This window comes from Rhea americana, unplaced genomic scaffold (assembly GCF_003343005.1).
Source record: "Rhea americana isolate MKP2758 unplaced genomic scaffold, rheAme1 scaffold_90, whole genome shotgun sequence".
In the NCBI taxonomy this organism is placed as follows: Eukaryota; Metazoa; Chordata; class Aves; order Rheiformes; family Rheidae; genus Rhea; species Rhea americana.
The window spans coordinates 3,516,830-3,529,998 of record NW_028187089.1 but is presented as its reverse complement, the minus strand read 5'-3'; the positions used below and the strand labels follow the sequence as shown (position 1 = coordinate 3,529,998).

The following is a 13,169-nucleotide window of genomic DNA, read 5'->3' as shown; positions in this document are numbered from 1 at the left end:
TCCTCTGAGCTGGCCAGAGGGAGGAAGTGATGCATCTCTACATCTGATTATTTTGGTAGCATCCCCACCACAAACACAAAAGGGACATCTGATTTTCTCCTCTGACTGCCTCTGTCAACCTCAACCTCTGTCTGCTCTTATATTTTAAGCTACTTAGGTGGCTGGAAGGCAGCAGCCCTTTCAGGCTCATGTTTCTTCAGGTCAGCAGATGCTGTAGCCCCTCTCTCAGTGCCTCCCCACGCTCTGTCATGCAAGTGACCCCTAAAACCCTATCCAGGAAAGTCTCCCCTGCCATCCTGTTGGAGGAGCTGCTGGAAGGACCATGCCTGTAGAGCTCAGAGCACAGCAGGAAGGCCAGCCCACTGAGCCCTTAGCAGCACGCTGGGGCACATTACCACCAAACTGGTGGCAGCGATGTCTTTGAGTATGCCCAAGGGACCCCACACAATGGCTGTTTTTCCCAGTGCAGATTTGGCAGGAATGTGCTGGCATTAGCTCTATGCTACCCTGTTCTGACGGAGGAGGCAAGAGATGCCCATTAGGCTCCTGGATGCAGGGCAAGAGTTGCTCCTCTTGGACCAGTATCTCCTTTTAGTCTGACCTAGATGGAGATTTGCTTAGGATAGCTGCAGAGGTCAAGCTGCACAAGGATTAACAAAGTCCATCACTGGGGCTGGACATTTCACACAGCATTACACCTCCTTAACACCACTAACACTTGATGGTGCTTTATGCTGCTGGGCCAACGATGCAAACAGGAGCCACCCATACCATCCCGAGAATCATATGTGGCACCAGCGCTGTGGGTTGCCCATTGCTGCCCCTGGCTCTACCTTCCTTCTGGCATCTGTGGCCTTTTCCTGAGCAGGCATTGGTGAGCATGTCACAGACCCTGGAGGTACCACAAACTCTGGAAAGGATCCTGCAGTTGTTGGGATAGTTGGCCTTGCAKCATGGGCTACACTGATGTGGTCCACATGACTCAAGAGACTGGCCAACCCCTGAAATCCCAAGTGCAAACCAAGCCTCTCTCCCAGCAACATGCTAAACAAACAACCCATCCGGTACATCACTGGGTCTCTTACTTTGCTGCAGGGGTGTACCAGGCACAGCAGAGTTTGAATTTAGAGTTTGAATGTATTTATATATGTAGTTGCTTGGTAACATTTTCAGTCATCCTGCTGGGGCAGGAGCTGGCAAATGGCCTCCACAGAAGGCAACCGCATGTGGTTCCCACAACAGGAAGTGAATGATTCCCATGTTGTGCATCACAACTACTCAGACAGAAACCTGGTTGTCAACTGGGCTGGAGGGGGAGGGCTTCTAAAAACCACCACCCCACACATGGCAGTACCTCAGCTCATGATGCCCAGAGAGGTAAAGTGACTGTGGGTGAAATAAATATGAGACTCAGACTGCAAGGGTGAAACCTTTGTGCAATGACCCAAGTGACATTAGAGTTGCCTTGGTCACCAGCTACCCACTACATGCAGTACAGACAGTCCCAGCAGCTTTTGCTGCCCTGACTCCTTTGATGTCAGATTATTCTTTCCACAGAGTAGGGTGCTCTGGTCTGGCCTGATCACTCAAGTGAGCATCATGGAGCAACACCTCCACTCCCAGCCCTAGTGCATCACCATCACCCCCATCTTTCAGCTGCCCTCTGAAGGCTTAAGGGCCTGCTTGGGAGGTATATCAGCACCCACATCTGCAGCACAAAGAGTGATGCCCCCAGTGTGGCTTGCTGTACCCAGGGCTCATCTAGGACTGCTTAGAAATGCCAGCTGAGCTCTAGAGCCCTGCAGTTTCCAAGGACAGTACCTGTCCAGGAGGACCAAAAGCAGAAAAGCACAATCTCATCCCATCCTGGGCTGTCTTCCCTCCTGAGCACTCAAGTTTGCATCATTAACATCCATTCAGCTGACTTGGGGTCACAGGCCCAAGTTGATAGATCATATGACCAGCATCCTCACAGACAACACACCTCATCAACCAAGTGGTGGGGGAGAGGCAAAGTCCACCTCATTTCCTGCTTAGGCATTTGCAACAGCAGTGCACATTGTATTGCTCCACAAGGAAGTCATAGGGAAGGAAATGTAGCATCACGAGACAAGAAGCAAGCAGGATCTCTCCACCCTCCCTCCATGAGTTCCTTCTGCTCAAACATTCAAGATGCAGTTTCTACGGGAGGGGGGAACCTCTTTCAGGTGGACTGAGCATCCCTCATGACTGCCAAATCTTATCAAGCCAGAGGGCTGCAAACACATGTCCCCTAAACTTTTGTTGCCAAGGTTGTTGCAAGTGGCAAGCGACCAACAAAACGTCCCCAGGGCGCATCCTTCACCAAGTGAAGTCTGTGGAGCAACATCTGTATATGGTGTCACTCACAGACATCTCAGCCTTTCCACTGGGAATAAAACCATGGCTGTCAAGGAGTTCAACTCTCCTCTTATTTCTTTAGGTCAGCCAAGAAATACTGTGATGTATCGTTAGAGCAAAGCAGGTGGCTTTCAAGAAGAGAATCAGGCCTACAGATGTTACTCCCAAAGCTGGGGGATGTGAAACACACACAAGCCATGCTATAAAACAGCACAGCAGCCAAACTAGCCTGACAACTTCAGGCCTCCCAACACACAAGAGTCAAGCCTAGAGATGCTGCAGAGTACATCCCTCCACAGAGCCCCCACAGCCACCCCAGGTGCCCTGCAAAGGTTCAGCCATATCTAGGAGAAGGTCCTTGGGAGCCATCCCAACCAGACAACCAATACATATTATCATTACAGGCTTGTAGACACCAAGCACCTTCCTTAGACACTTCAGCATACCCTGAGGGATAGGGCATAAGCAGCCATCAACTGGTGTGAGACCTGACCCATTGGCATGTGCAGAGAGGGAGTGGGGACACTTCCACCTGGAAGTGGTCCAGGCTCCACAGCACCCCAGGGTATCCTTCCACTAGGACTGGGTGGAGGGGCTCTTGGCCAGCTGATGTACCAAAGAGACCAGTGTCTTGTCTCCCCCAGCAGAGGTTGAAAGGAAGTCCATGCTCAAGAAAACATCCACTCAGCCCACCCCACACCCTGACTGGCTTCCCCATCCTGCTCCAGAGCCAGAGCCCATACAAAGGGACATCTGAGCAGCTGCACTGGTCATTTACACACCCTGTTCCCTTCCTGCAGCTCCTGATGAGCCTTCCAGCAGTTTAGCTCCAGCCTTCCTCTCCCCTGCCTTTCCAGCAGGATCAGGACTAAGGTAGGGTAGATCCAGCCCCACTAGAACAGCATGGCTCTTCATTTCCTGAGTTTCCCTAGGGAACCCAAGCTCAGCAGAACTAGGGCTTTGTCACTCTGTTCATGCATCCACTTCTGAGGACAGAGCTCAGATCAAGTCAGGTGGAGAGCAACAGCTTAGGGACAAATTAACCTAGCCTCTCCCAAATTCTGCCCCAGCCATATGCAGGCAGCTTGACCACAAACATTGGGCTCTGGTCCTTCTCTCTGCCATTCTCCTTTTATCTCCCTTATCTTCAGGCAGAGAAAAGCTGTTTAATGTCATCTTCCAAAATCTTTCCCTGAAAGATCCCATCTCATCCCACACTGGATGTCAGCCACTAGAGGGGTCAGCCCTCCCATCTCAGCAGCCTGTGGCTGCCCTGTGCTGCACAGGCATCCCTTCTCCCACTGCCTGCCTCCTCACATCAGCATTGCTCCCACCCCTGTGCCTGCCCCACAGCTCTAAGCAGATCAGGAGAGAAGGTGATGCATAGGAACAAGCTGGACAAAAAGAGACCAGTGCAGAGACTTAAATTTCTATTCATAACATACAACATCTGTACACTGTTTAATGCCATTTTTACACTATTTACAGCAACAGTCAGGGCAGAGGCACTTAGCATCCAGGCAGAGCAAAAGGCCAGCAGTGGATGTCATTGCCTGCAACTAATACCACCATAAGCATAAGGTACACAGCTCTCCTGAAACAGGAGAGGACACCAAGGTTTCCAGTGAAGTGCTGCAAGCAGTTCTTCCCCAATCTCAGCCATAGTTTCTCCCTTTGGCTTCAGAGGCAAATACCTCCGAAGTCCACTGAGTCACAGCAGTTGGCCAGCCCTTGTAGGGCAAAGCTTTGCACCATCACCAAGAGCTATTCAGATCTCATGGCTGGCCAAGTCCTGCCCTACCCACGGAAGCAGAGGCTTAGCTAAGTTTCAGCACAGTCACCTGTGCCATTTCCAGTGGTCAGCAGCCAGCAAACACCAGCAGATCTCCTGGCACTCCCAAGGCAGTTTTGAGGACAAGGCTGCTCTGTGGCTGCATCCACACCACCAGAGAGGAGCAGTATGGCACCCTCAGCCTCCCACCACTCCAGCTGGCAGCCTGCCCAGCACAGACACAAGGGTCTGGGAGCTGTACTCCTGCTCCTTTGGGCCCTGGCATCCTGTCTGGAAGCCATGAAMCCTGCAGCAGGGGATGCCTACAAAGCATTGGGAGCCCTCCTAGAAATCAGCTGGAGTAGTAAAACAGAATAGTGACCATCCAGCTCAGTCAGTTTACTACCTAGCACTTGCTGTTCAGCTTATGCTCACCAAGACCCACCATCACCATGTGCACACCACCCTCTTGAAGATGAAAGTTCTCTGGCTAGTGGTCAGACAAACTCTGAATACATGAAGCTGCCACAGATCAAACTCCATCACTGCCAAAAGACTAGCACAAACAGATACTCTAGAACTCACACCCCAGAAACCCAGATATAGCATCCCTGTTCTCTTGCCACCAGTCAAGGAGGCAACTGTAAAAGCAGGTTGGAAAAGGCTGGTCAGCTCAGACAAGATCAGTCTATACTTGTAGTTGAGGCTATGCCAGAAGATGGTGTCTGGTGCTAGGCAGGCTCTTTCCCAGCACGGAGTAAGACCATGTGGCATGAAGTGCTGTCCTCTGCACAGACAGTGAGAATAAGGAGGCCCAGAAACAGAAGGTACATCATGGAGGCTCTAGGCTCATCTGCTGTGGATACTGCTCTCCAAACTCTGCACCAAAACCATGGCTCACATCTCTGCAGGACAAAGAAGGGGATAAAGAAAAACAATGAGACCACTGCAGAGTTGCAAGGGGCTGCGCAACACAGTGAAAATCCTCTTCCAATATGACTAGCAGTGAGTGCTGGAACAGAAACCTGGATCAGGTCTTTGGCTCTTGCTTGTAGCAACTTTCAGTATGACTCAGGGCCCACAAATGCAACATTTCCCCACCAGTCAACTCRTTTTGGACACTCAGTAGGGGGAAAAAAAAAGGATACCGAGAGTCAACTCATTGTTACCTGCACAGCTTATGTGGGGGAAGGGGAGTTCTTACTGCCTCTAGCTTGCTACCCAGAGCCCCTTCAGAGTGGGATTATGGTCACCTTGCCTCAGGTTCCCCAACTGTGAGGCTATGGGGACTACCCAATCTAACAAGGCTGCAGAGCTGCCTGGGTAAACTTTCTGTGGTTCAGCTACTATCTTCCCAATGGTCCCTGCTACCAAGCCCTTTGTCAGGAGGAAAAAAAACCCAAGATTTTTGCAGAATGAGGTCAGTTTGCCTGTGCTTTCAAAGGACCAGGATCCCATAAGCAGATTGTTTCAAGGGTGGGAAACCTAGGCTGGGCCATATCACCAGGGGATGAGTCTTTCCCTCAGCTCTTCTTGCTGCTCAAAGGCTTTTCTTTGCAGTCAGAGATATTCAAGGCAGAGCCACAGCAACACTTGTAGGTCTTCCTACAAATGCCAGCCTAATAGCTCTGTATAATTCACTGTCTAGCCATCTTTACTTCAGCCCCTCATTGTTATGCCCAGGCTGGGCTTCACAACCCCAGTCCCCTCTGGCAGGGCAGTACTGCCCCCCCCCACCTCAAATTGGTGGAACTAAGGTACAAGGAAAGGAAGATGCCCAAGCAGGTGGATTTTCTTCCCCAAATGAAAAAGCTTGAAGGTACACAGGCCTGACAATTGGATAGGGCCCAGAACCAAAGTTTACTATGGGACTAGGATGCCACCCCTGCTAACCCTTCTGCAGTAGGAATCTCCACTATGAATAATGCTAGGCAAGGCTCTTCTGAGCAAGATGAAGCTGGCGCAACACCAGTCCAGGGGCTGTGCCATGCTGGATGCAGCCTGCCAGCTACCAGTGTTCCTGGAACAGGAGAAGGGTAGTAGAATATAGCCAGACCTGCCATGTGGCCAGGCATCCAGACACGAGTTCAGAGATAGAAGGGATGATTTGTGCCCTGACTCAGCATCAATGTCACAGCAGTTAGCTCCGGAGAAACTTTACTGAGATCACAGGCTGTCCCATGCCTGTGCCAAGTCATGGTGATCAGGGCTGTATACGTACCCTCTAACACTTTGTCCAGATTTGCAATGAACTCTTCCAACTCTTGTGTGTCTCCAAGCTTAGCTAGAGGACAGAAAAACACTCTGTCAGACCTTTCATTCTCCTCCTGCTTTAGTTTGGGTTTAAAAAGGGTCCTTGCCCCTTATTTTGATGAAAATTGCTCAAGCTACCTACTGCTTTTTTTTTTTTTTTAAAAAAAAAGTCATGCACACATCTCTGCAGGCCACTCACATAACAGCCATCCCATATGTTCCTAACAGCTGCATGTGGAAGGGAAACCAAACACTGCACAGCTCTTCAATAAACCCAGGCAAATGCCTGTGAGCACAGCATCGATGTGGGTCAATGCATCTTTCCATGGGATTACAGCTCATATTTGTATCAGGACACTGAGGGCAGCACAGATATGCAATATTTAATCTTTCAAAGCAGTTCAGCACTGCCAGGTTCTGGACTCTTGCATTCACATGGGGCTTAATACCTTATCTTGCAGGAAATTTATCAGTGTGTTCCCTTCCACATATGCACAGGGGTTCCTGATCAGAGCCGGGAGTTACAGGGTAAGAAGCAAACTTACATAGAACCTTGCCCAAGAGCACCATGGAAATGAAATCACTAGGACTAATTCTGACCTAAAGACAAAACATCACCCCCACCACCAGAACTAGATTTCCTCAGAAGGAGCTTCACTCCCCTCCCCTCAGCCCCTTTAGCTCCAGACTCTGAAGGCTGGGACATTCTCAGAAGGTATCATCCAGATCAGCACCCTGAAACCCAGCCAAGGGCAATTCAGGCTGAATATCAGGGAAAACAAAGGCAGGGCCACATCCTCCCACTCGCATGAGTTAAGGCAGCAAGGTTAGAGTTAGATCAGTGTATAGTAGAAAGAAAACTAAGACTTAAATTCCCTACATTGTCTAATCCCTGCAAGATGCTGCCCTACTTGGGATCCCCTGAATGGGATGCTAGGTCACTCTAGTCTTCATTGATAACATGCCAGCCCAGTTTCACATCTGTTGCAGGAACCAACCACGGCCTCAGATCCCCTTACTTCTTCAGATCCTGCAATGCACCACAGGCATGCACACACAGCCCTTCACAGGGCAGGTGAATGCCTATTGCTGCTGAATGAGGAGGTGATTTCAGGTGCTAGGTACCAGACTTCCCTTATTCCTTTAAGCACTTCTCACACGAAGCAGACATCGCCAAGGAAACTCTGGCAAACCACCTTCCAGGCATATTTCAACCTTACCTTTAGAAGGGTAAGCATTAGCAGGATCATTGAGATCCTCCTCACTGGAGCTTAGACTGCTTCCTGGGGATATGCTGGTACCTGTGGATGCAAAGCATCAGTCACTGGCTAAGTCACAGGGGCCTAGCTTGCACATGGAAGACGACCCCCAGCTCACCCACACTCTTGGCCAGTCTAACTGCACTTTCGCTACAAGGAATGCTTCGAAAAGGGAACTGTGCTTTTCTACCAGGCCTCAAAGCGTCAGAAGTTCCCTGTGCATAGCCACAGGGAATCCCTGGGGTTATTACAGAGAACAGGGAAGATTAGAGGGAAACAATTATCTCAAGCCTGATGCAGTTCTGTAGCAGCCAAGCCAGCAGAAGTGCCAGCGATGCTGACAGGCACTGGCCAAGGAAACTAGATCCAATGGTCATTGCAGCCCCCCCAAACAAAGCCCAGTATTATTCATACAACCCTCGAGAGATGAGTCAGATAGACAGCTCAAAGGCTGAATCAGCAGTAAGCTTAGTGGTTTACCACAGAACCACCCCAGAGCTCTCAAAGTCATGCCATCCTGACAGCAAATCTATCCTCCCCCACAGCAACTTGCTGCTCAGCCCCAGACTCACTCTCCAGCTCATCAATGCCACTGTCGTACACAGTGTGGCCTGCTTTCCTCTTCAGATCCTCCAGATGCTGCTCATACTGACATGCAGGGCCCCTGTCAAATTCCTCAATCACCACATCAAATTCCCGCAACAGGTCACTTAAATCGTCCAGCAGTGCTGTGGGACAAGAAAAAAAAAAGCAGACTCAGGTGTTTTGGACAGGAACCAGGCAAACAACCCTAGCCAGAACTTTTCAGAAGCAATAACAGGCTGCTGGTAGAACAGGCCCAGGCTCTGGACCACAGGTCAGCTGAGCTGCTCCAACAGCCTTGCAGAGGCAGGGCAGAAACTCTTGTTTGGTGCAGTAAGCTTGGGCTTGGCATTTCCTCTCACTTTTCCAGTAGAGCTCTCAGCACATCCAAATCCTTAGAAAGCTCAGTAGTCCTTCCAGCTCATCCCACTGCTGAGCAGGGACATCCCAGTAATAGCTAATCCTGAGCCAGCAGCAGGCAGTTCCTGCCTACTTATTCCCCTATTCCACTCCCAGCCAGGTGGATGGGGCAAGGCCAGAGAATAAACAACAGACCAGAGAGCCTTGTTTTCAGAAAGCTTCTATCCTCCTAGTACAAGGAACAATCCTTCTAGGCTAGTGACCCATAGACAACAGCTTTGGTCCTGGACCCAGCTTCTCCTTGTGACCTCAGGCAAGGCTACAGCAGTGCTGAACAAGGGCCCTGACATATTTTGGGCACAGCTCATCAGCTTAAATATACTATAGCCTGTAACAAGGCATCAGGGCCATGAAAGGACCTTTTGGGATCTGGTGGCTGCTCCATAGTGATGTATCACAAGAATTTTCCCAAGGCAGACAGCATTTACTCCATCCCTACCTGAAGGCAGGGAGACTCCAGCATGCACAAGGAGAGCCCACCTCACCAGACTCCCCTGGCCAGATTGGCCTGGCTGGAAAAACCAGACAGTTCCCACCTGTATCTCCACTCCACCTGTATTACACCTGTTTTACCTCCATCTGTTTTACACCACAGAGCCAGCCTGGGCAGTGCCACTGCAGAGCTGAGAACAATAGTGCCTTCAAAGGAGAACTAGGCAACAACCAGCCCTGATCTCTGGGCACCTTCAAAAAGGATCTCTTAGACAAGGGCCATCAGAAACACACTTACAGCCCAGGCATGCTGACAGAGCACTACAGGAAGAGCTGGTGTGGCCTCAGGTGGCACATGCAAGGCCAAAAGGCCCAGCTAGATCAAGGTAAGGCCAAGGTGGAAAGTCAGCTGGGGAGAGAAGGTTTGATCTTTGCTTTACAGCTTTCAAATCACATCCTTCCCATAGGGCAAACAATAGGCATTGTGCTGGGCTTTTATTGACAGCAGTCATTGCAAGATATATAAGAAAGTAGATGCATATGCCAGCCTCTTTCAAGGGCGAGGTGCACGGGGCACTCAGGTGGCACAGGCACTATGCAGAGGACCACCGGCACACCATCCACCGAGGGCACCTACCCAGCACAGATGGGGCAAGGGGCGAGCTGACGGCGCAGCCAGCCTCGTGGCACTGGCAGCCAAGCAAGCGGCGGCACTCACCGGGGGTGGACTCGGCGGCCATGGTCTCGGCGGCAGCAAGAGAAGGAAAAGACGCCGTGGTGGCAGCGCCCGCTCCTCGCCACAGCTCGGGCAGCAAAGCGGCGCGACGCAGCGTGGCGGAGCGCGGCAAGTTTTATAACAGCGGCCCCGCCCCGCGCTCCGCTTCAGGCCAATCAGCGGTGGCAGCCGGGGCGGGGCGGGGCCGCGCTCTGGGCCGGGTGGGAAGGAAAGGCCGCGCCCTCGGGGCGGCGGAGGCGGCGTGCGGCCGCTCGGCAGCGCCCGGCTGTCCAGGCAGCCCCGCAACTGCCGGGTCCCGGTTGGATCAGCTCCGCCCTGCTCCTATTCCCCTTGCCTTTCCGCTCAGTCCACCCTCAGCCGAGGGGCCTCTTCACGCACTCTCCTCAGCTGCCCTGAGAACAGCCGAGCAGAGGGCCAGGGCCACCGTTCTCCACTTTACTTCCTAGTCTGGAAGTAACTTACGTTCTTCAGATCCTCAGATTTCCTCTTAGGTACTCTGTTTCTCCATACATCACACTCAAGCGCTTGAAGTCTCTTAAAATACAGGTTGAGTTCTCCATGTTGTATTCCCTTGTTTTCAGCCAAGCTTCACCTCCTTCGCTTGGGGCTAGTATTTGTGAGTTGTCACAAAGATGCAGGTAGGACCATATGCTTGGGATTTTGCCATAACTTTAGGAAACTGACCTACAACAAGACTGAGGGGATATGCTCACGCACTACAGGAGTGCATCTGCTTCTCTGCACTCCTGATTTGTATGTACATCTTCTTCTACTGTGAATGACCAGCCATCAATACATTCTGACCTTGTGTTTGCCTTGGGGAATGCGGGCAGTGTGCTCCCTAGCTCTAGTCTGCTGGTTCGGAAATGGTGAGTTTAGGCTATGATTGCTTTTTACAGAGTTGCATTCCCCTAACTACTTAAAATCTCCTTAGACTCTCTCAGTAGATCTTTTCTGTGGAGGGATACCTGTGTTAAAGATAACTTTATTGGAAATCCTAAGTATTTTAAGGCTGAATCCAAATTTAAAGACCACCGTTTAATATAGGGGAGGGAGCTGAAAGCTGGTTTGTCCTCTCTAGGTTTAGGATGATCGGTGGTTTTGACTTGGTACATGGTTTCAATCCCCACGCTGCTTTGGTGGATTCTGGAGTCGGTCAAGAGCTGTGAAATGCTTTTCGTCAGTCCTGAATCATCAAACTGAACACCCTTCACTTCGGGAGGGTGAGCATATCACAGGGGGAGACTGTAGTCTGCAGAGACCAAGCAAGTTTGCCTAGAGCACATTGCTCAGGACCCTGTCCAGGTGGCTTTTGAATATCTCCAAGGATGGAAACTCCACAACCTCGCTGGGTAACCTGTTCCAGTGCTCAGTCACCCTCACAGTAAAAAAAGAAGTCTTCCTTATGCTCAGGTGGAACTTTCTGCATGCAGTACTTGTGTGTTTTGTAGCTGTACTGTTTTTGTAGTTTTAGCTCTTACTCCTTCTGTACATAACCGTCAGCTGATGCTGACACCTTTGCGGCTCTGGATTTAAAGCTAGAAGGGAGAGGTTCTCTCCTTCTGTTTTACTTGTGTTTTTTCTGACTTGAGAGGTCTGCTTCTGGATGACACTCTGGAACACATTGCCATTAACAACAGCTGCAGCAAATACCACTGTTCAGCTCAGTGCTGAGTAATTTCAGCAGCAACAACTGGCGAATAGAAGAAATCCTCAACCATTAACCTGTGGTTTGTTGCTTGTTTAAGTGACACCAAAAAATACTAGAACATCATCCAGAGATGTTTACCTTGTAACTATTTCCTCGTGGTGTCAGGGACCCTTCAGTTTTCTGGTCTCAGTAAATATGCACCTGAGAGCAGAGCAGGGGATTCACTGCCCATTACTGATAATTGCTGATTGTAGATGGGGACAGTACTCTGTCATTGTGGATCAATTTCTGCAAAACTTAGCCACTTTGATGGGTTCCAGTAGGTATAAAAGACAGTTGTTTGCCATCTTGATGGCTGTAGGATGCCAAGTGTTACATGGTAGTAGAGTCTAGTTCATTGTTGCAGCTGGAGGTTATTTTTATTGTTTATTTCCATTTTTTAATGTTTGGCTAAACATACCAATAAACTGCTGATGTCAGTGGCATTTTTTGGTGTCTCTAATTCTTTTGACTGCAAGGTTCGGCAGAATATGATTTCAGACCTCACTATACATAACCTACATTTAAAAGAAATTGCTTTTTGTCATTTGAGATGATTATGGGAAGCAGTATTAGAGTGAAGTCACCAACTATGATGGAAGTGACCAAACTCTGATCCGCTATGCCTCAGTAATCCCCTGTTCTGGGATTTTTACTGTGAATGATGCAACCATGTTAGGAGCTGGAAACATCCTCCACCTTCCCCACCTCCCCTCTGACATTTCTTCTCTTGCTGCATAGTGACAGGCACTGGCACTCAGCTAGCTTTGGGTTGTTCTAGATCTTTTGCTCATACTATAAAACCAAGAAAAAAAAAACACAATTAATTTGTGTTCCACACTGCTCCTGTTGCCAGTTAGTCCCCTTGAACTGATGGCTCTTTTCAGCTTCAGATGTACTCTCACTGACTTTTTAGGTCCTCTTGAATGTGTTCAGGTATTGATCCCTCAGTACTCAGCACTGCTTAGAAAGTTTGAGGCACTGTTACTTGCCACGTGAGTGTGACCCCTTTCCCCTCTAGATTTAAACCTTCGCATAGTTTCGCTGACCTCAAAAATACAGATAAAGCAATACTTTTCATAAAATTGGAGGGACTGTCTTTAAGTTCTTTCCATTTACTGTGGGAACTGGACTTGATGAAGTGTTAAGTGATGCTGTACACTATGCTTAACTACATGTGTATCCTTATCAGCAGTGTAAGGAAGATGCATAGCTTAAAGAAAAAGAAAAATGATCCTCATTTTTGCTGGTGGCTATACTACCATATACTTGATTGTGAATCGTAGTAACTTGTTGCAAGATATTCCCTGTTTTTCCTCTGTTGCTGGTGGTGTCTGTGGGACCTTGTCCTATAAATGGTGGTAAAAGAGTATTCTTATAAAGCTGCTAAACAGTAACTAGATCATGAAAATTGTGTAGGGAGTTCCTACTTTTGCTTACCTCCCTGGTAACTATTGTCGATTATATCTTCAAGTCTTGGGTCAAGTATATGTCTTGCTTCTAATGCTTCCCTTTAAAGCAGATAGCCAATGTGTGTTTGAAAGCATTTAACAAGTTATAGCATGGCTTGAATTCAAATGTTGGCATTAATGAAACAGATTCCCTAAAAGACTCCTAAACTTGATTAGCTGTAAAAACCCCTCCAGT

General features: G+C 49.3%; 1 protein-coding gene across 1 annotated transcript; it reads right to left on the bottom strand.

Moving 5' to 3' along the window:
- Positions 1-3,792: 3,792 nt before the first annotated feature.
- Positions 3,793-9,909, bottom strand: LOC146584740 (regulator of cell cycle RGCC-like). Its single transcript, XM_085324229.1, has 5 exons — positions 9,815-9,909; positions 8,235-8,390; positions 7,624-7,704; positions 6,372-6,434; positions 3,793-5,055 (listed from the first exon to the last, which is right to left on the bottom strand). The coding sequence occupies exons 1-5, from the start codon at positions 9,834-9,836 to the stop codon at positions 5,048-5,050; spliced, it is 330 nt and encodes a 109-aa protein (XP_085180355.1). The 5' UTR covers positions 9,837-9,909; the 3' UTR covers positions 3,793-5,047.
- Positions 9,910-13,169: the final 3,260 nt, after the last annotated feature.